General features: G+C 42.3%; 1 protein-coding gene across 1 annotated transcript in view; it reads left to right on the forward strand.

Annotated features, from left to right (window-relative positions):
• The window catches only part of srpk2 (SRSF protein kinase 2), a 51,574-nt gene extending 25,901 nt beyond the window's left edge, over positions 1-25,673 (forward strand). The window contains 15 exon segments of the mRNA XM_028957914.1: positions 10,630-10,680; positions 10,682-10,779; positions 11,502-11,610; positions 11,985-12,072; positions 12,500-12,587; positions 12,894-13,000; positions 13,165-13,330; positions 14,142-14,167; positions 14,454-14,775; positions 15,818-16,648; positions 17,314-17,414; positions 18,626-18,733; positions 18,817-18,886; positions 20,664-20,756; positions 23,616-25,673. Coding sequence (XP_028813747.1) covers positions 10,630-10,680; positions 10,682-10,779; positions 11,502-11,610; positions 11,985-12,072; positions 12,500-12,587; positions 12,894-13,000; positions 13,165-13,330; positions 14,142-14,167; positions 14,454-14,775; positions 15,818-16,648; positions 17,314-17,414; positions 18,626-18,733; positions 18,817-18,886; positions 20,664-20,756; positions 23,616-23,800 — 2,443 coding nt within the window. The 3' untranslated portion in view covers positions 23,801-25,673.
• The last annotated feature ends 493 nt before the right edge of the window (positions 25,674-26,166 follow it).

A 26,166-nucleotide genomic window follows, 5' to 3' on the forward strand; every position in this document is an offset into this window, starting at 1 on the left:
TTTTAGGTCGCTCTTTACATTCGTATTGTTGACACACTGCCATTCCAGTCATGTTCAATCTGAACATTGCAACAACATATATACTGTTATAAATATGTGCCACATTTTTATAGATAACGGTTGAATCGTTATCTTTGCAATGAAGCTATGCTGAAAGTCTTCTTTAAATTGCTCGCCTGGTCCCTCCATCTCTGAAGGTAAAAGGAAGAAATGAAAGTTATATATCATTACACATTAAAAAGTGTTCATATGCCAGGGTGGTAGTCGCCTAGTGGGTAACCCACTCGCCTATGAACCAGAAGACCCAGGTTCAAATTGTTGTGTCCCTGAGCAAGACATTTAACCCTAAGTTCCTCCAGGGGGACTGTCCCTGTAAATACTGAATGTAAATCGCTCTGGATAAGGGTGTCTGATAAATGCTGTAAATGTAAATGAAGACACTCATCTAGACTCTTCTCTGTCTTGGCCCCTCGGTGGTGGAATGAACTTCCCATCGAGGTCAGAACAGCTCAGTCACTGAGCACTTTCAAATGGCAGCTCAGGACCTTCCTCTTTAGAGAATATGTAGATTAACTTGTAACCTTCTTATTGTCTTACTTGTGTATAGAAACTACAGCAGAGTGAATAAAACGATTGTATTCATAGTTGGGGGTCCTAGTGAACCAAAATTGATCACTTCATTGATTGTAACATGGAAGCAAGTTGTAAATTGCTCTGGGTAAGGGTGTCTGCCAAATGCCTTAAATGTAAATCACCCAATTCACCAACTTTGTTGCAAGTAAGCATTGTTTTTTTGGATCTCCTTATGAGATTCTTTTGGTGTTTTCGGCATCACTACATATGTGTTATTAGGCAGAGAATGTCTGTCTAATAACTTTTGAATGTGTGGAATTTCTTAGACGGCAACCATTTTTTTAAAGTGCATCTGCAGTTGCATAACGCTCATGTATGTGGGTACGAGCAGTAAGGGATGTGAGTGTTTATCTGGACCCTGCTGTGTGGAGCCTGGCTGTGGATGAGTCGACTAGAAAGAGAAAGGGAGGTCGGACGAGCGGAGAGAGAGGAAATGGGTTTCTGGGCAGCTGCAGAATCGCTCTTCCCATGAGGGGACATCTGTAATGGCTCTGCCACACACACAAACACACATGTGCATGCACACGGTCTGACGTACTGTGCCGAGCATGAATCTGTCCTTTGTTTTGTCCAGATCTCTGCCCAATGTACATGACTGTGTTGTTGCTTTTGTTTTTTTGTGCGTGTGTGTGTGTGTGTGTGTGTGTGAGGAATGGGGTGACTAGCACCTCAACCAGTGGAAAACTTTACTGTCATGTCAATATGCTTAATGTTCAGGCAGTGTGCATGCATGTGTGTGTGTGTGTGTGTTTAAGAAGGCTGAGTGTTGAAGAACAGGCTGTTTCTGTGGTGGATCATTGTCCGCGACTACCATGCAAATTTTATTCAAAATGAAGAGAGTAATGTGGGACTACATTGTTGTGACACACCCTCATTTGTGTATTTTAGTGTGTGTGTAGGTGTGTGTTGAGTTGGGCACTGGGCTGCAGCTGTGTAGAACAATCTCGATTTATGCATTATGTGCATAAAGAGAAACTGCTCAGCATCCATTAACGTGTTTGTGTGTGTGAGCCCTATGAATCTCTGGAATTTTGCATCCGATGAGCAGAAGAGTAGAAATGTAACACGGCCATCTGTTTTGCCGATATGTTTTGTTAATGTGTCCGAGATCTCTTTCCATTTTGCACTAGGGTGATTAGCGCATGAAAAGGCGTGTAGGGCGCCCATGTCAGTCGGACGCGACTTCCAGGTCTCAAAATGAGGATGCAGGACGATCCTTAGAATCCTCACAATATACAGTATATGTACTATATATTATCTAAAATTTCTGTGCATAAAAAAAAACAACAACACAAAATATTGTTCAACAAAATTTATGACAACCTTGAAAATCTCAACTTTAATGACAGTTTTTCTATATATACAAAAGTTCTGGAAAAGTAATTGAAATCTGACTGACACGTGAATGTAAAATGAAGTACATAGTTTCCGTAAGACTGCGCCAGAAACAACTTCAACGTTTAAAACTAGCGCAGGTCTGGAGTATCTTTGCTGGCTTTACGTAGGGAACCACGTGAAGTGAAAGTGATGTGATTGTCATTGTGAAACACTGCAGCACACGGTGCACACAGTGAAATTTGGCCTCCGCAGCCGGTGTCTCCTTTTAGAAGTCATGTTAATTGCAGCTTGTTATCTACACCCGAACCTGATTGGGTCCGTTTTACTGAGGCTTGGGCTTACACAAAATTGCAGGAAGAAACACTGTCATTAAAGTTGGGATCAAGGTTGTCATAGATTTTGTTGAACAATATATATGTGCCAATAAAAAAAAAATTATATATATATATATATATATATATATATATATATATATATATATATATATATATATATATATATATATATATATATATATATATATATCTATATATATATATATATATATATATATATATATATATATATATATATAGAGGCACAGAATAATATTTAAGATAATATGAGAGTAATTGAAAAGTCATAGAAAAGTCTATTTGTTTGTAAAAATGAACCATGAATATAACATGCAATTTTGGTGTAGCATGTAGAGAATATTCAGCCCCGTTTGCTATCTCACCTAGTTCAGAATGTTTTAATTTGGGTGCTGTTAATCTGATCAAATTTCTGAGAGGAAAGGTGTAGAAGAAAAGTGTAGAGAACAGGGTTAAAACAAAGGACCAAAGGTGGAAGGCACTGGGTTCATCAGTCATGCCAACAGGCCCCTCCCATCTTAAGCCTCATTTTCTGGGTGACGGAAGTAATTTCATACCGACTAAGAGGGCTGGGTGGGCAGCGTGTTTCTCTTCTCCACAACACAGAATCCTGGCATGCAGTCCTTTCTTGATTTTCATTGGATTATTTCTTGACATTAGCGAACGTGCCCTGTGCAATTTATTGTATTCCGCACTGCTAAAATCTCTCCCCGTATGTGTTGATTAGTATTGAATTGTGCTGTATTGTATTATAGAAAAGCAAAATGTTTCTAAAATGAACACAAGTGGTCAAAATGCTGTGGTTTGTGTGTGTTCAGACATGATAAAATATCATAAAGCGACAGGTTGCAGAATGAAAATGATACACAATGCATGTGAATGCATTGTGAGAGTGTATATATGTGTGTGTGTGTGTCAGGAGAGTCAGGTGGCAGACTGAAATAGCCGTGTGATCTCAGGTTCCCACGCAGACTTGAGGAGGGAGGGAGGGAGGGAGGGGATGAGTCAGCGCAGTTGGGCCCCGTTGCGAGCGACAGATTCCGGGCGAGATGAAGCGCAAGCGACGCCGTGATTCACAGGCGGGGAGGAGAGAGCTGACCCGCAGCTGCGGCCGCCGCAGCTGGATCGGCGACCCTGTCCAAGAGTAGAACCCTGTGATTACAGTCCGGAAAGTCCAGTACATTTATTTAAGAGATGCTGGCATGATAGGACACATGATCTCTGATTGGCTCCTGATGGTCCAGCACACATGATAGAACTAATATAAAGTCTCTGTGCCCAGTATTAAATATTGGAACATATTTAATGACTTTTTGTTGTTTGTGGTGGTGTTTGCTCCAGGGAAACAGAAATCTTAATTGTCATTAAGATTCTCTCTAGTTCTGGCATGTTGGGTGGTAAACGTTGGTGGATAGGCATTTTTAGGTCTGAACTTAACTTAATAAACTTCAATGATTTGTGAATTTTTTTTCGATGTTGTAGCTATGAGGCATAAAATTATTTACTGTACATATAATACTCATGTAGCAGAAGAACCGTATACATGGATCAGATTTGGGTGTGGATTGGCTGTGGGAGATGCTACAGTTTTAATCTGACGTGCGTGGTGTTGATTTAGCCGTAGGCGAGTGTCATCGCCTGAAAGCAGTGCACATTGTGGATTCTTGCATTGTTCTTTGTTGCTCACGTTTCGCACGCAAACACATCCTGACACTCGCACACACACTCTGCTGCTGCTGTCTCTGTATGCATGTGATGAATGGTAATCTTTGGCATTTATGCCTCCGTGGCTCACTTCATAACATATTCAACAATAAGCGTGTGTGTATGTGCGCATGTGTGTGTACACAGTCCAACATTTGAACGCTACAAAAGACGGTGTACGTACCTGATCCTGTTTGAGAGGAGCTTGGTGTGATGACAAGTGCTGTCAGTACCAGTGATGCTCATGCAGCACCACAGGCCTCAGAGCAAGAACCTTTTGAAACTGTACATGTCGTTGGCTCTGTGCTTCCCTGGTTTTACGATGTTGGAGACATGATATGTGGCTACAATATTCAGGTGAATTAGAAAGCACCGCAGCTGAGTGCCTCTATGTGATGTTATTTTGGACACGTGTACATCACAAATTCCACTGGATGATGATTCAGTATACAAAGTGTACGAAATGTAACCCAAAAACGTTTCACTCGACATTGTGTACAGTCACAGTTAAGCCCTGCGTCATGTGCTGACAAACTGTGGGTGTGTTGCTTTGTGTTGCTTGCGTCAAAAAATGTGGAAAGAAAAAGAGTGAAGAAAATGCCAGCCGATCAAATTCTGAAACGTCAATACAATTTTAAAATTATAATCTGTTCGATAATTATTTTTTAAATGCTGGTTTCTCACAAATGAGAAAAAATCTTTTGGTTGCCTCTCATGTGCTCCCTGCATGGCAGACATACCCAGTGTTGATGCGTGCACATCAGTGTGCAGTGAACAAAATGCAGCTGTGTTAACGATGTTTAATTATTTTAGCATGGTAAATAATTATTAGAGTAACTAAAGCAAAGTTTTAACATCTCTAGATAAGAGTATGGTATTATGGTCATACCGGTATATAAGACCTGTAGATTTTATGTCGCCCCCTTGTGTTGTCCAAAAACTGCTGTTCCAAACTTGAACAATTAAAACAAATCACAAACTATAACAATCCATAATCAATGTACAGTATTCATGAAAGCCAACTGAAACATGAAGTCATCTGAAGTAACTAAGTAATTATTAATTAAATAATTAATAGGTAATACAAACTTGATCGTATTTGTATTCTTTGTATACTTATTCATGTTGTAGTCGGGCAGTGGTAGCCTAGTGGGTAAGGAAGTGGACTTGAACAGTCAAGGTGCCACTGAGGTCCCCTTTGATCAAGGTACCGTACCCACACACTGCTCTCCAGGTGCCTGTCGTGGCTGCCCACTGCTCACGAAGAGTGATGGTGAATAGCAGAGGACACATTTGGTTGTGCCGTGTATCACAATGACTAAAGATTCACTTTCGCGAAATGTTGTGTGTGTTTGCATGGTAAGAGAATGCTGAAGATTAAGACTATAGGCTTGACTGGACTCTCAGAATGTGGTGTTGGGACTCTGAATATCTGCGTGGGGTGTGAGAGTGCAGGAGCATGTGGGAGTGTGTGAGCCAGTTGTGTCAGGTCAGTATGCTGGACATGTCTGGACAGTGAGGTGCCAGCTGCTGGACGCTGGGTGCTGCAGTCAACAGCGGTGGCCCTGAACTCCTGTCAGAATCTGTCAAGAGACACACACATCTTTTATCACATGATCTTTTCTTTTCCCAAAGGTATGTCCTCCAAGGCATCTCTGACACCACCCTGGAGAAGGGCTTAACACATAAATTCATGTTTTAAAAGCGCTCAAAACACCCTTTCAGCAGAGTGAGTAGAGTGTGCTGGGGGTGTTTAGAGAGCTCGAATGCAATCTGTTCATTATCTGAAATGTTTTCAGAGTGACAGGACGTAAGATGTACACATCATTCCATTTCCTGTTGAAAGGATGATGCTTCCCAGGCCATAATGAGTGAAAATAGCTTGATATTGGACACATCAAATAAATCTGAGTCACTCATGGTCAGGACCTTTGGTCACATGCATTATACATTACATGTCCTTGAAGAAAATAATCTAATCATTATTATTATGGTTTATGTTAAAATGTTTCAATGGTAACAAGGCATCTTTAAAAATTTTTTCATCCAAAGTATTTTTTTAAATATAAACATATGCAATTCCAGATGAGAACAAATTAACATCAAACCCCAATCCGCTAAAATGAGAAAGAAAAGGAAGAAAAAAATATAAAATTAAACAAAAATAAAAAAAAAATCTGTTGCAAAAGGCCACACAAGACAGACTGTGTGACATATGTATCGTATATTATCTTTGGACCAATGGCGCTGAAATAAAACCTTAAATTTAATCACAGTGTGTCTGAGACACATAGATAAAGATTATATTGTTTTAATTATATCATGTCATATTGTTGCTTCTAGAGCCCCTTCCCATTTACATCAACAAGAGTTTGGCTGTATAGGGTGGTAGTAGCCTAGTAATAACACACTCGCCTATGAACCAGAAGACCCAGGTTCAAATCCTACTTACTACCATTGTGTCCCTTAGCAAGACACTTAACCCTACGTTGCTCCTACGTTGCTGTCCCTGTAACTACTGATTGTAAGTCGCTCTGGATAAGGGCGTCTGGTAAATGCTGTAAATTTATTGAATAAGTTACAGACAGTAGTTATTAACTATTTCTTATTTCCTCTGGGGGTAAGTAGTACTTCTAGAAAAGCCTGGGGTGGGAGATAAGTTAAATGCTTAGAGTTGGAGGCTACATGCGCGATCTAGGAACACTATATTTTTTCACATCTGCTCAAAAGATGCAAAACTGTCTTTAATATAAAGGCCCCATATTGAGTGAATGCCCTTTTTAGACCATACATCTAAAGGTTTATCCATCATTGAAAGGGGGAAATGTAATATGTTTTGTTACTGATGTAGAAAGCACAAGCTCATTAATGGCAAAATGGTGTCTAAGCTGATTCCAAATCTTTACAGTGTGTATTGCAACAGGATTGGATGTAATAGTAGATGTAGATTGAGAAAGTGGTAGTTTTGCACTTAGTAGCATGATTGGGGTGAAGTGGATAGATGCCCTATTTTTACCCAGCTAGGGATATCAATATCACCAATCCAATATAAGTAATATATATTACTACTGGTTACTACTTTTTATCCCCCCCCCCCCCTTTCCTCGTAATATAGAAAGTTGGGAAGTTCCATTCCCCCTGCTTTATGAGGTTTCTATACTATATTCCCAGTTATTCAGGGCTGTTTCTTGTTCCAAATGACAGTTTAAAAAGTGAGAAAGATGAAATAAGCATAAAAATGTATGCAAGATTAGGCATCTCAATTACATTGATCCTTCCACCAAGTATTGAGAGTTCCACCTTTCAAAGTATTGATTCAAAGAGGAGAGTATGGGTTGATAAGTGTTTAAATATTTAAATTTATTATGAAAAAGAATTTTAAAGGGAGTTTGGTAGAGAGCACCGGTATTTTTTCCCAAATTTGTTGAGTAAATCAAGCATAAGTGGCAGGCTTGACGTATATAGCAGTGTGTTATCTGCATAAAGCGATATTTTATCTTCTAAATATTCTCAACTAATACCTTTAAGGTGCAACCCTGCCTTTTTCATATCACAGCTCAAAGAAAGGTGATATATTATCATTTGTTCTTACAGCAGCTTCTGGGGAGGAGTATAGTATACCTATCCATCATATACATTTTGAACCTAGACAAAATTTCTTGAGATAATCCAAATTCACATGATCAAATGCCTTTTTAGTGTCAAGGGAAATTATTATTTCAAGGACAGTGGATGGGTAGGGGTTATATAGAACGTTCATGAGACGTCTTATATTGGAAAAAGAATAGGTTTTTTTAATAAAGCCTGTTTGGTCAGATCCAATCACTGAAGGGATAACCTTTTCCAATTGTAAAGCTTGTATTTTGGCATTAGTGTTTAATAATGAATTGGTCGGTATGAACAGCATTCTAAAGGACTTTTGAACGCTTCTTTGAAAACAGACAGCAACAAGAGAGGGGAGAGGAGTTAGGAGAATTTTTTAAAGAATTCTGAAAGGTACCTGTCTGGGCCTGGGGATTTACAACTGCATGCTTTTAATTTCAGTCCTAATTTCTGTCATTTTGATCACTTCTTTTAGTTCAGTAACAAGAGTTTGCGCCATGACTGGAATATTATATATTTTAAAATGTCGTCTAGAGCTGATGTTAGTGACTGAATCAACAGTATATAATGATTGGTAAAAATTATGAAAGCATAAGTTGATTTCTGCGTTATCTGTGTAATTTATGGCATTTTAATTTTTTTTTTTCAGATATGGACTTGTTAGATTTGACATAAGTGACATAACTGAAGTTGTTACCTGTTTTCGGAGATAATTGAATTCCCACACAGTTAATGATGCCATACCAGGCGTCAGGTTAGTTTTTAGTAAAAACTCTATCTCAGTTGAGTTGAAGTTCATAAAGTTTTAATCTGAAAGATGAGTAGGATTGAGTCTCCACGGGCAGTAACTTTATAGAAAGTGTCATGGTTAGGGGACTATGGTCAGATATAACTATCCATTTTACATTTACATTTACAGCATTTATCAGACGCCCTTATCCAGAGCGACTTACAATCAGTAGTTACAGGGACTGTCCCCCCCTGGAGCAACTTAGGGTTAAGTGTCTTGCTCAGGGACACAATGGTAGTAAGCGGGATTTGAACCTGGGTCTTTTGGTTCATAGGCGAGTGTGTTACCCACTAGGCTACTACCATCCACTAAAAATAATCAATGCGCTAAAAAGGAATTGTGTACTGGGGAAATGAATGACTAGCTATGGGAATATGGGTTACGGAATTATCAAACATCAATTATACCATGTTTTAAGAAAATGTTGAATATGCAACATAGATCCATACATTACGTGCTTGTATGGGTGTCTTCTGAGTTCTATTAAGCTAAACTAAATTAGTTCCCAGCCTATTCAACAGACAAATATACACACATTTGTATTAATAATAGTAATAGTGATTAGAAACAGATTAGAAAGTATTCTTTCCATCCAAAAAATTTATTTGGTCTGTCATCAAAGTGTGCCCTTAAAATAATTCTTTTAATAGTATAAAGCCTCCTTTCAAGTCAAACACATTCTACTACAGATAGCACGTTTATCTTGCATCTCATTTTATTCTGTCTTCAAGTCAGCCACTGTAGTTTGTAAAGTAACCGTTTTGTCCGACCAACAACATCTTTGATGGTAGTTTTCCTTTGCTCGATATCCATTGTGTCCATGTTGTTTGCTAATTCCATTCTCACTGCTTGGATCTCGTTTTTTAAAACAGCTGAATTCTTCGGCAAGGACGCTTTGTAGTTCGGTTCGTATTACTTCAAAGATATCGAGGATCTGAGACTTGAGATCTTCCATGTGGTGGAGTTAGAGCGGGGCTGTGATCGTGTTTGGTTTAGAGCTGCATTTGAATTCCCTTAGATTTTCTGCCATTATCGTATCCCGAAGTCACATCAGATCAGTAAATACTTAAGCTTATTTATTTAGATATAACTTAGGTAGAAGTACTGCTACATATATGGCTACATATACTTTTTAAAGCCAAGAAGAACTCGCCAGGCTAGAACGAGCCTGCTTGAACCCGATGGGCCCTCGAGCTTCGGCATCGATGGTTTGGATTGTTTGGCTGACCAACTTGGACTAGAGCAGCTTGAAGAAGCCCGAAGGTGCTTCTGGGTACATGTTGGCCTAACCAGGACAGCTAATCAAGGATTAACCAGGATGTTAATCACAATATGTGTGCATTTATCTAATCACAATTCACGCCGAGAGTCGTTTTCTGAAAGATGGAGGCGACAGGAGGTTAGGATTCTGGCTGCTTCAGGTCGTGCTAATTGTAGTTTATTAAGAGATGATGCAGGGCATCCAGTTAGTAATAGCAGCTGACATCAGATTCTGTCAGCAGTTGTGTCACTACAGAAAATGCTAATTGGCTGGACACACACAGACACACACAGTCCATTTTATTGTTGTGGGCCTATACAGAGCAGCACGCCCGGGATTCTGAGCCTTGGCTTCTGACATTATTTATATCTTTTTTATTATTTTTTTATTATTATTATTTATATGTCTGAATCTATAGTTTTGATGATAAACACACATCCACATGCACACATTGGTTTAGTATGGTTTACGTGACTTTATCAGTACGTGACTTTATCTGTTTACGTGCGTGTGTGTTCACTGTATAAATGCTGTGCATACGAACACAGCAGAATCTCAGTGTTAACCCAGCACCGGCGTTGTCCTCTGCAAGGTCCCAGCGGGGTTGTGTGCAGAGTGATGTTAACTGTTTGTCAACTGGATTGTCCTCAACTCTAGTTTCTATGGCAACCCCCACCGAGAGACTTTCATGCCTGTCTTTGTCGGTTTGTCACAACGGGCTGCAGTTGTGGTGTTATTTGCCGGAGTGCTGGCATAGGTGTCTCCTTCTCCGTTGCCCGTAGTGACTGCTCCCCTCCAGGTCCGTTGTTAACGCGGTGAAGGAAAGGCAGAAGGCGCATTCAGAAATCGTATTCAGCAGCTGCCCTTGAGAATCACGAATCAAGGACAATTAGGGATCTAACTTTCTTTTTAAAAATCTCCGTCTCTCTCTCTCTCTCTGTCCCCAGGCCTGAGACCCAGCAGAAACTCACGTCGGCGCCCCCTCCCCCACCGCCCCCGCCCCCCCCCTCCAGAGCCGGCAGCCCCTCCAGAGCCGGAGGAGGAGATCCTGGGCTCAGACGATGAGGAGCAGGAGGATCCAGCTGACTACTGCAAAGGTCTTCGTCTGTCCATCGCTCTCATTCATCTGTGCCCTTTCGGGGTCTCACAGTGTCCCCTAAAAGTCAAAGATCAATCCACAGTGTCACTCCGTTTCAGATCTACGTACACCCTCACGTCTCCTGGTTGCTTTAGCTCGATCTCACGCGTTTGATCCCTTTCCGTCTCTTGCCCGCACCTCTCCTAATTCAATCCTGCGGAGGTGTCAGCTTTATAGGTCTGCCGGCACTGCTCAAGGTTGCAGCTAGAGCTGCGGGACTGGGTGCTAAACAGGCACAGAACAGACGTTCTCTAGTTTGCATGGATCTGTGTTTTTTTTTTTGTGTTAGTAATAATGAAATAAATTGAATTTTGAAATGCCTCAGAAGCACCTATTTTCTTAATCCATAATTCAGATCTGATTAATTAAATAACAGATAATGTTTCAGAAAGTCATGGCGATCATTTGTGAGACTCATCTGTCTGATTTCCTCACTTTTTTTCCTCCGCCGTGAGACACGCCACCCCCGCCCCCCCGTCCTCGTCTTCACCTCGCCTCGTCTCTGCTCTCCTCCTGCTTTATTTATCATCGCCCTGCTTGTGTTGCTCAGTTCTTTCTTCTCGAGCTGCTCTCCGGTTTGCCTTTTCATCTTCTCTCTTCCCATCCAAAAAATAGTCTTACCCCCCTCCTTCGGTGTTTGACTAGCTCTCTCCACATCTCACACTCTCTCTTCTCTCTCAGGAGGGTACCACCCGGTGAAGATAGGTGACCTGTTTAATGGGAGGTACCATGTGATCCGCAAGCTGGGATGGGGCCACTTCTCCACCGTCTGGCTCTGCTGGGATATCCAGTGAGTTGTAGTTGTCACCACTGCATTTACAGCAATTATCAGTATGACAGTCCCTCTGGAGACACTCAGGGTTTAGTGTCCTGCTCAGGGAAACAATGGTAATAATAAGGGATCTGAACCTGTGTGTTCATTGAACATAAAACATTGATGAAAAACTAGAAGATACTGAGCAAAAAAGCTGCAGCCTTAAGCTCAAGCTCTAGAGGTTTTTAATGCTGTAGGTGTGTCTAGCTCAGTGGGCAGCGGCTTTAGTCGAAGGGCCTCGTATTGTCTTTGCCGTGTGGTTTATCTCTGCTTCCAAAAGCTCCATATGTCCTTATGTCAGTGCCAGTCCAGGGTGATTTCACACTATGTGTGTGTGTGTGTCCTCATAGGGGAAAGCGCTTTGTGGCCATGAAGGTGGTGAAAAGTGCCCAGCATTACACCGAAACGGCCCTGGATGAGATCAAGCTTCTGCGATGTGTGAGTGTCACCAGCGTCCCCATCTGACTTGCACCAGCACCAAAAATATTTGCCCCCGGTCATTCCTTCAAGGGTATCTCCTAAATGTGTGTTTTCAGTGTGCCCTGAACATCTTCTGCGAGATGAGCACGCTTTCCAGAATCCTTCATGTCCAAAACTGACACAGAAGCTGATGTGTGCACAAGGAAAACTGTATATGCAAATGACGGAGATATTTCAATATTTACATGGGAAAGGGTGGAAATATATTTTTAAAATAGACATTAAGAAGTGTGCACTGGCATGAAAGCATGACAATAAATGGACACTTGTGATCAGTGTGCAATTTGCAGTGATTGTGTTTAGCTGGTGATCCTGGCTAACTCAGAGAAGCATTTTGGTGTGTGGGGTCTCCCTCATCTTCCTTGTCTCCCTGTCTGTCGTCTAGGTTCGAGAGAGTGACCCCAGCGACCCTAATAAGGACATGGTGGTGCAGCTCGTCGATGACTTCAAAATCTCTGGAATTAACGGGATTCGTATCCTACTCAAGATGTTGCTGAATTATGTTTGGCTTTCTGGTTCCATATCCATTACTCCAATATCCATTGAATATGTTTATTCATTAGTTGTGTATTCATTAATGTATTATTTATTTGTAAGCTAGTATAGAACATTGCATTAAAAGAGATTTTAAATTTATCCTGGCCATTTATCTTTGACCTGGGTGACCAGACGTGTGCATGGTGTTTGAAGTGTTATTTATTTGTAAGCTAGTATAGAACATTGCATTAAAAGAGATTTTAAATTTATCCTGGCCATTTATCTTTGACCTGGGTGACCAGACGTGTGCATGGTGTTTGAAGTTTTGGGACACCACCTGCTCAAATGGATCATCAAATCCAACTACCAGGGTCTGCCTCTGCCCTGTGTTAAGAGTATTATTAGACAGGTAAGTCACAGGCGCACACACTTTCAGCTTTACAGTAACAGTATAAAGACTGTTAAGTGTTCAAGGCAAAAACATCAGTACTGAAGAGAGGACTGGTTTATTTCTATTTAGGGTCAGAGAGCTGGTTGATGTTGTTGAGTGAGGGTTTTGTTTGGACTGGACAGGTCCTGCAGGGCTTGGACTACCTCCACAGCAAGTGTAAGATCATCCACACGGACATTAAGCCCGAGAACATCCTCATGTGTGTGGACGATGCATTCGTGCGCCGGATGGCAGTGGAAGCGACCGAGTGGCAGAAGGCCGGCGCCCCACCTCCGTCTGGCTCCGCAGGTGATGTACCATCCATCCGGCGGTGGGTTCATTCAGCTTTTTCATGCTGAATGAACATGCTGCTTGGTTTTTTGGTGTCTGTGCAGAGGTCATGATATTTTCTTATTCCATATCCATGAATATGTGGCTCCAGGATTTTTCTTATATGGATTTCTACATGTATACACACAAACAGTCATAAGCAAAAACAAATTGGAAATATAATTCTTATATTATAACTTCTGAATGGTGCACACTGTTAACATGTTCAAATATCATAAAGTCTGTTTTAGGGCATATTGGCCAGCACTTTTGCTCAATGGATTCTGTTTCTTGAATGTTTAGTGAACATTAATACGGAATGTTCACAGTGAAGGGTTTATATTCCTGTCTCATGTAAGAACTCATCATTAAAGCATAGCACTGGGTCGCTATGGTGTTATGAACATGTCAGACTATCATTAAAGTTCCGTAACCTCCAGCCAGAATCAGCTATAGCTGCGTTAGCCACAGGCTCTGATCTCGCATCACTGTGCAGCCCTTATAGAGAGCAGCCGGCCCGTCTTATATATTATAGAGGAAGATATGGATGGGCTTGGCATCAGAAATAGAAGAGATCTATTAATATGGATCTAGGACAGATGAATAGGGCTGACTGTCTCATATTAATTTCATTAAACGTTCTTTGCAGCTGAAAAGGATCAAAAGATCCTTTTGGGCTTTTTTTATGGTACAAGTTTTTTTTAATGGAGCAGGGCTGCACTGAAGATGTTCATTAAAATTTGCCTGCCCTCTAATCTTAATCCTGTCATTTTTTCCCCTCTCTAAACAGTCAGCACAGCCCCCCAACTTAAACCGGTGAGTGGTATGGCATATGTTTTCCCATAATAAACGCATGTATAGATCATGGAAAGGCTACTTGAATGAGTTTCTTGAGCTGTTTGGGTCCATTTGCAAGTCCACAAAAGACACCATATGGGAACAATGTTGTTCTTACCTCCAGTAGACTTGTTGCACAACACAATTCTAAAGAACTTCATATTGTCATTTGTCACCATTACTGCATGCATGTGTGCATGTGTAATATTAAGGGATGTGTATTTTCCTGTATGGAGTTAAAGGTCTGATTCTCCACTGTGCTTAGGTTGGCAAGATCTCCAAGAACAAAAAGAAGAAGCTAAAGAAGAAGCAGAAGCGCCAGGCAGAGCTGCTGGAGCGTCGGATGCTGGAAATCGAAGAGCTGGAACGAGAGGCGGAGAGGCAGAAGGCCAGCGATGACTCTAACCCCAACCTCAATCCTAATACCAACAGCAATGCCAACCCTAGCCCCAATATCAACCTCAAACCCAACCCCACCCTGGGGCCAGCCATCGCCCTGGAGGACAGCGACGATGATGAGGATGACGAAGATACTGTGGATGAGGAAGGCGAGAAGGAGAGGCCCATAATACTCACAAACCACACATGTGAGTGTTTCATCCTTCGTCTGACGTATGAAATCTTCAGGGGATCTTAATATATAAAATTAGAATTCTTCTGTCAATAACAAATCTACTGCCAAAATAATGTATTAATACCATACATTTTAATGATGCAAATGTTCAGGCATAACATGATCAACTAGGAACACAAAAGTGAATGTTTTTTTTTTATTTTGAGAGCCCTGTTTTTTTACGTTTAGGATAATTTTTTTCCACCGTCATATCATATATCTAGCTAATGTGTCATGAGGTATTTTTCAAACTGTTCATCAGCTCTGTCATTCGACCATCCTGATGAGGGAAGTGGTGGCTGTCACATGAGTGAAATCTCACTACAGGCCAGATCTCGTATATCCCATTGGCGGTTTATGCCTAGTGCAGTGTAGTTCTTTATTTAAAAAAAAAAGTTTTATTCTAGGACTAGTCTTAATCCATGAACGTAGTGTTTTTTGCATATTTCTTTGACATGTAATTGTCGTGCATTGTATCTGGCTATAACAATGTTTTTCTTTATTTAATTTTGCAAGGTTTTGCAATTGCTTCTTATTGGGCATCACGACTACCATTATTTCGGTTTGCAAAATCCTTGACAACTAAAACTATCCCTCTCAACTGAGCGAGTCGGTCCGTCTCGGTCACGCCTCTCGGCTATGAGGTACAGACAGGGCCGGAGGATTCCATATTCCATATTACCTCCTTATGGCTGCAGCGCGTCTGTCAGAGTCGGGCCGCTGATCAATGAGGCGAGATTTTCTCCTCTCCAGGCCGCTCTCCAGCAACATGTTCGCCCCCGTGGTGTCCGCATGCGCGCCCACATGCTTAAGCGAGGGTCAGGGCTGATTCATGAATGGTTCTGCCACCCACTCCGTCTTCCATTCACTCACTCGGCCGGTCTTCTCTACTGTTTTGTTTCTCCTCTCCATCGCGAGGTTCCGCTTCATCTTTCTTCTTCGCTTTCTGACATCGGTGGGCGCTTCTTGCCTACACAACTGCTATGGATTCAGACTTTTTCCCCCTTCTCACTCAGGTGCAGCTGTGGAGCAGCAGGTGGAGCAAGAGGATGGAGAAGAGGAGGAGGAGGAGCAGGAGCAGCACTTGTCAAAGGGTATCGGCAACATTGAGTGCCCCCCAAAAGCCCTGGAACCCCCAGATAGAGAGAACCCCTGCCCTACAGACCCGCTGCCTGAGAAGCAGACAGAGAAGGAGAGGGACGAGACGGAGGGGGATAGAGACAGAGAGGAGCAGAAGAACGACAGGAAAGAACGGGAGGGAGATGAAGTGGAAGGAGGGGAGGTGGAGAAGCAAGCTGAGCCAGCTGTAGTAGAGAAGGCTTTGATCAAGGTGGTGGAGGAGCAGGAGGAAGGGGAGGAGCAGGGCAGCGAGCGGGCAGGAGAAGAGGAAGATGAAGAGGAGGAGGAGGAGGAGGAAGATGATGAAGAGGAGGAAGACGACTATGAAGAAGATGAAGAGGAAGAGGAGGACCATCCCAGAAAAACCTCAACCTCCACGACCACCACCACCAACCAGGACCTCAACGTTGCCTCCAAGACCAATGGCCACGTCATCCTGGGGGTGAAGGACCTGCCGCCAAGCCCCTCCCCCCTGCTCTGCCCACTGGTGGAGTCGGAGATCAGCACCACCGACCGGGACGCCTCCGACACGTCGTACGAGCTCTTCAACGGTGACATCGCCGCCGGCCTGACCAACGGCGCCCGTCACCGTGGCACCGCGCCCCGCTTCCCCGAGCTGCCTCTGGACCCAGATCCCCGTGGGTCCTCGCCCCCACGGACCCCGCTCAGCCCCAGCGGGGACCGCAGTCGCACTGTGTCTTCATCCAGCACCGGGGACACGCCCAAAGGTAGCGCTCTGCAGATGGCGCATAATGCGCAGCACAGTGGGATCAGCCTTCAGGGTGGCTGCTGGGTAATTCTGGGATAATGTGACAATGTCGCTTCCATTCCCTTGCAGACTAGCTCACAGTTAGAGGAGTAAGATGCATGGAGGCTTTTTTCAAATGATCTCCTAGAAAAAAGATTCTCTGTATTCAAACTTTTCATTCATATTGTCAGTACTTTGGTTTTCCTTTTTTTAGTTACATTTCAAAAGCAAATAAACTCATTTCATACATTTTTACTTAAAGTGCTGTAAGTGGCATTTTGATCCAGCCTCGTGTGCTGAATGAATGGCAGTACACGAAGTGAGCAATATTTCATATTTTATTTCCAAAAAAGTCTTCATTTAAACAATAGTCTCAAATTCCCTTTTCAAATCAACTGCTTGTGTGTGTTTAATTACTCTCGAATTATTAAGAATTTGTTTACATCCATTGGGGGCAGTGGTGGCCTAGCGGGCAAGTCCCCACACACTGATCCCCGGGAGCCTGTGTCACAAAAATTGTCGACTGATATTTTGAGATGTTTTCAGCAACACCGTCTCACAAATTTGATCCCTCGCAATTTACATCAAAAGTGCAGTTGCCCTGGTGGCTCATGGGAAATAACGGCGAGCTCTGCTCCCTCACAGCGAGAGTTCGCGCTGCCGACCTGCTGGTGAATCCTCTGGACCCGCGCAACGCGGACACCCTGAGGGTGAAGATTGCTGACCTGGGCAACGCCTGCTGGGTGGTGAGAGAGGGTGCCGATGAAAAGGGGAAATGAGGGGTGTGTGTGTGTGTGTGTGTGTGTGTGTGTGTGTGTGTGTGTGTGTTAGAAGAGTGTGAAAAAGCAAGTGCTGCTGTTTGACAGCCTTAAACTTGCTCATCTTAGAGCAGCCTGAAAGTGCATGTGTTAGACAGTGTGTGCAAGATGTAAAATCATGTCCTATATCGTATGCTTATGTTTATGTGCATATTATTCATTTGGAAAAGTATAGACCAAGCTATTTACTTTAAGTCACTGATGTTACATTTAAGAAGAAAAGTTCTACGCACCCAGAAAGTTTTTGTTTTTTATACATTTTTTCACATTCTCATTAGAATTCTGAGGGAAAAAATGCATTTAATCCATTTTGGAATAAGGTTGTAACATTACACAATATGGAAAGGCTGTGAATACTTTCTGGATGCACCGTAAAGATAAATTCCAGAGCATAAGTGTTGTACAGTACGTACAGAATAAGTGGAGGGAAGGACCGTAAATCCCGGACTATAAGACGCAACTTTATCCCCACGCTTTGAGAACTGTGGCTTTTACAATAATGCGGCTAATTTATGGATTTTTATAGTCTTACAATTGTCCTGCTGCCAACACATTTAACAACACAACACTTTTGCTTTTCCTGTATTTTTGCAGACAAAGTGTGTGACACTGTGTGTGTAATACCTTCAGGCTGTTCAATTCCGATTCTGAATTGAACTGAATTTGCCCCGTTAATATCTCATCTGGCTTATAAACATGTGCAGCTTATTTATGTACAATATTTTTTCTTATAAAAATGTGTATGTGCGGCCTCTTTATAGGTGCGCTCTATAGTCCGGAATTTACGCATCCTTGTTTCTTGTTACATCATAGCAGCTTAACCTGCAATAACCCGCAATAAACCTGACTGCTTGTATTTGGAAAAATGGCATAAATGGATTCTATCGGCTGGAGCGTGCTCCATTCTTGCTCCACTCTGCAACTTTTCTTTTAAACTTGGAGCATTAAGACACACTAGCACATCTCAAAAATATTGTTAAAATTCCATTCTTTTTCATTTAATTACATAATGTTATGTCCAAAAGTGAAAGGCTGTTACTTGGTAGGCATGGATTTAGTGTCCTGTGTGTGTCTGTGAAAGAGTGTGAATCACAATGATGAAAGAGCAACACTGATGTACTGCATGCTGCCCTTTGAAGCACAAGCACTTCACAGAGGACATCCAGACGCGACAGTACCGCTCCATCGAGGTCCTGATTGGGGCGGGCTACAGCACCCCTGCAGACATCTGGAGCACGGCCTGCATGGTGAGCAGCCAACGCCTCCCTGCGTCGTGAATGTTCCGGAAAAAAGGCCGACAAGCTCATGATCTCTCCCCTCTATGGTGCAGGCGTTCGAGCTGGCCACTGGAGACTACCTGTTTGAGCCCCACTCAGGGGAAGACTACTCCCGTGATGAGGGTGAGTGCTTATGCCAGCACTGAGCAGAGTATATTCTACATTTAAACGTTACTCATATCTCTCAAAGATATTTTTATTAGATTAGAACCAGGTAAAGCAAAATACATTACAGTGTTTATTTATAAAATTACTGTACAGTGAGAAAATACCATTGTGATCACTGAGACTAAGTAAATGCATAAATAAAATAACAAATAAATGTGGCTGAATAAAGTGTATATTTTGTCCCTACTCATGTTACTCATTTGGTAAATGATTTTAATTCTGTGCTCTTTGAAATCATCCAGGCTGCTTCACATTTTCCCTGTTATATATAAATTGGATTTCATACAAAATATTTTCTCTCAACAACCATTTAATCAAGAAAATGACTCAAATGGATTTTAAGAATAAATAATGCAGATTATTCTGCTCAGTGTCATGGGTCATGAGTAATTTCATAAAAAAAAATGTATGCAATTTTATCCGCCATATTATGAATATGGAATACAGATTTTTGTTTTGTTTTGTTTTTATTCCTGGGCATTTAACTGCGCTGGGATTAAACAGTGGGATGTGCTGACACTGCTGCTGAATCCGTCCTCAGACCCCCTTAAATAATCCACTCCCTGTCCCCAAATCCACGTGAGCAATTAGCTCAGTAAAGTCCAGTCTGTGGCAACCTTATCCATCAGCACGTCCTCCCATCCACTGATTCTAAATTTACATCCTTCACTCCTCTTACCCTTCAAGGTTCTTTTCTCCCTTCATTCACTCATTGTCACTCCTGTCACTCTTCACTCACTCTCCAATCCTCTTTCGCAGGTTTTTGACATCGTAATTACTATGCTGGCTATGCAGTTTTCATACATTGATTTCTGTAAAAAAAATCTTCATGAATTCCTGATAGATAAAGTATAAGGTGTTAAAAGAACCCTGAACTCTTGTGAAGTTATGTAAGGAAGCACCACTAGGTGGCGCTGCGTGAACGTGTAAATGAGCTGTCAGGTGATCAAAATGACCTGTAGAGGCCAATAGATTTTATATTAACATTTATGGCTTTTGTCAGACGCCCTTATCTAGAGCGACTTACACTGAATAGTGACAGGGACAGTCCCCCTGGAGAAAAGTGTCTTGCTCAGGGACACAATGGTAGTAAGTGGGGTTGTGACTTTGCGGTCTTCTGGTTTTACTGAAGTAGGTAGGCTTATAACTATTATTTAAGGTCATACTTGTATATATATTGTGTATTGCTGAGATTACAATAAAGCTCTCTTACTTACTTACTTACTTACTTTCTTTATTAATTGTAATAATTGCAGATATTTGATATCTAGATATCATTTCAGATTGCTATGTTGCTGGGATCCCAACCTTGTCTACCCTTATTAATGCCATCAGTCTTCTTCTATTAATTGAAATTCTTTCAATTTTGCATTCAATGGTGAAGATGCACAGAACGGTTCTGTGCGGTTCTTTTGACTTTAAGGAGAGATCTGAGCGGGCAGCATCTCGGATGAAAGCTGGCATCAGAAATGGAGAATTTTGGTCACAGCTGTTGTGTTCAGGATGCCCATAAAGCGCAAGCAATGAAATGCTATATATTATTGATTCCATCTCTCCTTTTCTTCTACACCATCCTTGAAGTCACTAACGCTTTCCTTCTCTCTTTGTTTTTCCTTCTCTCTCTGTTCCGTATTCCTCCCTCTCCTCTGATCTTTGTTTTCTACTTTTCCAATATATTTTTTGTTCCTCCCCTCCGTTCCCACTTTCTGTCTTTCTCTCCTCCTCTCTGTAGACCACATAGCCCACATCATTGAGCTGCTGGGCTGTATCCCACGACACTTTGCACTCTCCGGAAAATATTCCCGGGAGTTCTTCAACCGAAGAGGTAGCTAGAGCTGGGAGTGGGCTGGCGGGCCTGACACACACGCGCACACACACACACACAAAGCGCACACACTCAGGCGGGCAGGCAGACAACAAACTTAGTGTATGAATGGCACTCAAACACACATGCTCGTTTTGGAAGCAGTGGTGTGTGTTGATGTGTCTGATGAGTTTTACAGGGCGCAGTCTGTCTGTATGTCTGTGTGTCTGTGTGTGTGTGTGTGTGTGTGTGTGTAAGTGTGGCAGTAACCAGTCCCCCAGCGCCTGTATGTGTGTGCGCATGCTGTACTTATGTTGGTGCACCTGTTCTGTTGTACGTCTGTGTGTGTGTGTGTGAACCGTGGGTCAGATCACATCGCTTTGATAATGGAGCTTCTGGGGAAGGTTCCACGTAAGGTGATCGGCGCCGGGAGGTACAGCCGCGACTTCTTCTCCAAGAAAGGTAACGTGTCTGTGTCTGTGCTTCAACAGCGGAGTGAAGCTGAAGCACAGATATACATACAGACACACAGACACGCAAAAGCCAATCAGTCACTCACTGCATGGGCGCCAATTTTCCTCTTTATGTTGGGCTGCTGCTCTTTTCTGCTTCACCTTTATGTTAAAAGCAGAAATGTTTTTATTCACTTTGTAGATTTTACTACATTGGTCACCAGAAGAATATTTCTGATGAATTAATGTCATCATCAGATATAAACTAGGTAAAATAACTGGTGTGACGACTGATCCGCGATCAGTGTCATGTAAAGGAAGCACCAATAGATGGAGCTGCTTCATAGCGAATATGATGTTGTCACATCATCAGAATAATTTGGTTAATTTATAGAGGACGTCTTAAACTATTATTCCGCCCTTTTCAGATTACCTTAATGCTAATATTAATTTAATAAATCAAAATCTTTCATTGTCCAAAAAAACATTTGTCAGCTCAGTTGAGTGTAAATTCCGTGTAAATGTGTGTGCGTGCTTATGCGTCTACGGTAAGTTTTACCACTTTCTGTCCTACTGCAGCTATATGTCTTCTCCATCAGGCTCTGGTAACCAAGGGAACCAGGATGAATGTTTGTTCCCTCTCTCTCGCTCTCTTGCTCTCTCTCTCTCTCTCTCTCTCTCTCTCACACACACACACACCTTTCACCATGTTGTTTGTCTGGTCCCCTGATCAAAGGGGGATCATTAAAACCTGCATGAAGTCTTAATGCTGATCCTTTAAAGTAAGCGTTAATGCCCTGTACGTTACAGACCAGCAAATGTGCACTAATGCTTGTATCCAGTTAAAGGACATGTTAAAAAAATTATTAAAAAAACAGAGCATGTTCTAGGGGCGTGTTACAATGACAGCTGTTATGTCAGTGTGGCATAAAGACTTCATAAGGGACACTTCTGTGAGAACTCTATAAATACATAAAACTCTATAGACTGCTGTGATTCTGCATGACTGTGGAGATCCCAGGTACACACCAATCTGCAGTACTGCACTGACCTGTAAAAAAACTGAACTTAAAAAATGAAGTAGCTTTTGGACTGGACAAAAAGCCAGAGATTACATGATATTCAGGTCAGTAGTATCCTGTAACCTTAGAAAATGATTCATTGTATTAGGATTTGTCATTATGTCATTATTGGAGGTATATTTGTCTTGAAAAATTGTTGGAACGGGTTTTGGGAAAATCTGGTTCTAGAAGGGAACGGTGTCTCTTGTCTGCAAGAAAAGTCCAAAAAAGAATAGCACTGCTTTGCCATTAGTTGCGTTTCCATTACAGACTTGCACAAAGCTAATTGTGTTTCAAAACCACAATTGGAAAATGACTGTCATTCACCTCCTGTTGGCGATAAATTAATCTGCACATCATGGCGAGGGGTGTCCGTCGAGATTTCGAAAGGTTTATTCCCACTGCAGAGGCCACAGTGGTCTGCTCAACTTAAGACTAGCTATTCAATTCACTAGCACCTATATGGAGATAATTTTATGTCAAAAGTAATCATATGTAATAAACAAATCGCAAATCTTAAGTGTAATTTGTGCATCTATAAGTTGCCCCATATGCGAAGATTTTTGCAAGAATGCATTATTGTTTTTATCAGTAAACCTTAGAATCAGATTTTCCTGCATAATTTATTACTCTCTAACATACATCCAGAAGGTTTTAAATGTATGTGCATTTTTAAAATTATAAACATAGATATTAAATAAATTAAATTAACTAAACTGGGACTTGTTAACAGGTGGGAGGGGATCTTCCTCCACCATCACCCATCACCAGTTTCAGGATGGGTTGAGACTCTTATTTTGTATTTTAATTTCCATGTCACAGGGGTTCTTCATTAGATGTAATCTTATCTTAACTGCTGAAATTTTGTTGTCAAAACCCGTAGGCTACTAACAACACAACTTCCGCAACATACTGTAACCTATGATTTGTAAATGCAGCACTGGAATCGTAAATGCATAAACTGCATTAAGCGCAATTGTAATATGAAAACAGTAAAGATGTAGGTTACATTTTTATTTCAAAAACAAAGATTGCACTTGTGAAAAGGCCGATAACCATGCACTTGGGCGATAACTACGGTACTACGGTAACTTTTGACATAAATGTATCTCCGTACAGCCTTTTTTACACCATGCCAATGGGTGCCAGTTCCCACCACATCATGGCCTAGTGAGAGTGTAAAAATTGACATTTTGTCTATTAGCTGTATTTTCTATTCGAAATTTTTTTTTGTGCAAGTTGAAGATCGATGGCAACCAAACTTTTGTTTCTTTCGTTTTTGTTGAATTTACTTAGAGAAAATGTCAGTAAATTGCACCACGTTGGGATTCTAAACGCCGTGTTATGTTCTCGGCTGCCCCCTGCAGGTGAGCTGAGGCACATAACCAAACTGAAGCCCTGGTCCCTGTTCGACGTGCTGGTGGAGAAGTACGGCTGGTCGGCAGAGGACGCCAGCAGCTTCACCCAGTTCCTGCTGCCCATGCTGGAGATGGTGCCGGAGAAGAGGGCGTCGGCGGGCGAGTGTCTCGGCCACGCCTGGCTCAGCTCGTAGCGCCGCCTCCGGAACCGCTGTCCGAGTTCAGCCTGGGGACGGAGGGCGCTGTCGCGACAGAGGGGACGGGTGGAATGGGAGAGTGACGGTGGGCCAACACACCCAGAGCAAAAAGAGTGAACGAAATCCAAGTGTACTGAAGCTTTAGTTTCTGCCACTCACACACACACACACACACACACACACACTGTATTACATTCAAAAACATTCCTGTCTGAGCAGCGGTGGGGTTTTTATCAGACACCTTTTGTCCTGCGCTACGATGAACGTCAGTCGTGAATTGAACCCGAACGGAGATGATCTGGTACACACACACACAGCTTGACTTTCTTTACTGTAACAAGGAGACACTAAATCCGGGTTTTCCTCTTCAGGCATCATTCCGTGCCTTTGGCTGAGCTCATTTGAATGTTTTTCTTTTCTCCGTTCGTCTCCTCTCTTTGTGATGTAGCTGACTGCCTTTCAAGAGTAAAAAAAACCCTCTGACGTTGCACTGGAGTTCGTATTTGGGAGTCTGGTGCCGGGAAGAGGCTCTCGGCGGCGTGCGAGCGAGTGTGTTTGGGTGTGTGTGTTGTGTTGGCCCACCGATACCCGCGTCCCGAAACCCCGCCCGCTCCCTCCGTCTCGGCCTGCGCGGGATGCCAGAGCGAAACCGCTGAACTGTTTACATCCCCAGACCCACCCACCCAGCAGCCCCACCCGCTTCTCCAAGAGACACCCCGGCCCACCCTGAGCTGCATGCCACCCCCACGGCCCCTGCAGAGACTTTGGGGTCCTCCAGACCCGGGGTTCAGTGGGTCCTGAACAGATACAGAGTCTACACAAACAAAAAAAGCAAGACTGATTTTGCTCAAAAGCGTTTTTCTGTCATGACGCGAAAGCATGGATGGACATGAAGATGGGCGTGGCATATTGAGATGTGCAATTCTCGTTTGTTTGGGTTTCCTTTCTTTTGTTAGTTTGTATATATATATTTTTTTCTCCGTTTGTTCGTTTCTGGTCCTCAACAGGAGAGGAAACCCCACATGCTACTCAGCGCCCTGTCTGAGGGCAGTTGGGCCGCGCCCACCTCCAACCCCCCGTGGCAGTCTTATCGGACCACCGCTGCTCCCTCCGCTCCAGAACTCTTGGAAGCGGGGCGGGGGGAGATTTCCGTTCCCTTCAGGGATTTAGAACCTCTGTGAACTCTCTGAAATCCCGCGATGGTGGCGGTACAGCCACCCGCCTCTGGCCCATGCCACGGGAGGTCGTGGGGGCGCGTAACTCTGCCCTCCTGTGGCCATTGAGGGTACTGCGCCGCACACACTGCAGCTCTCAGTGCCAACCGACATCAGCCACTCTTCCACTGCTCCACCACACACCTCATCATCACTATTAGTCCAGTTGCCTATTTTTCGCAATAAATAAATGAGTATAACTAGATGGTGAAATATTTTTTAAAAAACAATATTTAAGTCATTTAAACAAAAAAAAGAAAAAAAAAGCAAATTTCTCTGGTGTTGTGACAGTGACCGAATCTTGTCCTATTGAGGTGATTGTGTTTTTGTCTGTTAGAGATGTTTTTATTTCCTTTGTAATTATTATTATTATTATTATTATCATTATTATAATCTGAACTATTATAATTATTAGTTATTTTTTACTTGCTTGTCACCTCTACCCCCTCCATATCAACAGTGCTGCTCTGTTTGGAATTGTGTGGTGGTGATGAAATTGATCAAACATTTTGCAATAATAGTAATGATGAATTTTTGCACCAAAAGCTCCCGGTTTCACCATCAGCCATGCTGACTGTTCTTCCTGACATTGACAGAATTGCGTCTCTTCTTTGTGTTTTCATTGACAGATCTAATAAAATTGTAAATTAATGGAGCCCTCTGTCCCTTTGTCTTGTCTTTCACCTCGAAAGGCCCAAGTTTACCAGTTTACAAGCTGATGTTACAGCCTTTGTCATTTATTTACAGAAATAAAGAGATAAAAGGTTTAAAAAGAGAGTAATTTTGGGGAGGGACTGAGGATTGTTGACAGCTCTCACGCAGCCTACTTCATCATTTAAAGAGTCTCCCTCGTCCATTCCCCTTAGTTTTCTACAATACCCCTCATGTGTAGGGTATTTCAGTGGAACATTCAACAATTCAAATGTTCTGACTGGCAAACTCGTGTGACATTAGTGAACAGCAGCATGTCATATGTAGCACTGAGAAAATATTTATTATTCTGTGTCTAACCTATAGGTCCCAGAGGAGAAATGTGAATCTGAAAAATGTCAATGTTATTTGTTCTCATAATTTAATTTAAAAACGATAAACAGTCAACCCCAAGCCCCCAACCCTAAGTAGAGAATATGTAGATTAACTTGTAACCTT

This window comes from Denticeps clupeoides, chromosome 17 (genome assembly GCF_900700375.1).
Source record: "Denticeps clupeoides chromosome 17, fDenClu1.1, whole genome shotgun sequence".
Lineage (NCBI taxonomy): Eukaryota > Metazoa > Chordata > Actinopteri > Clupeiformes > Denticipitidae > Denticeps > Denticeps clupeoides.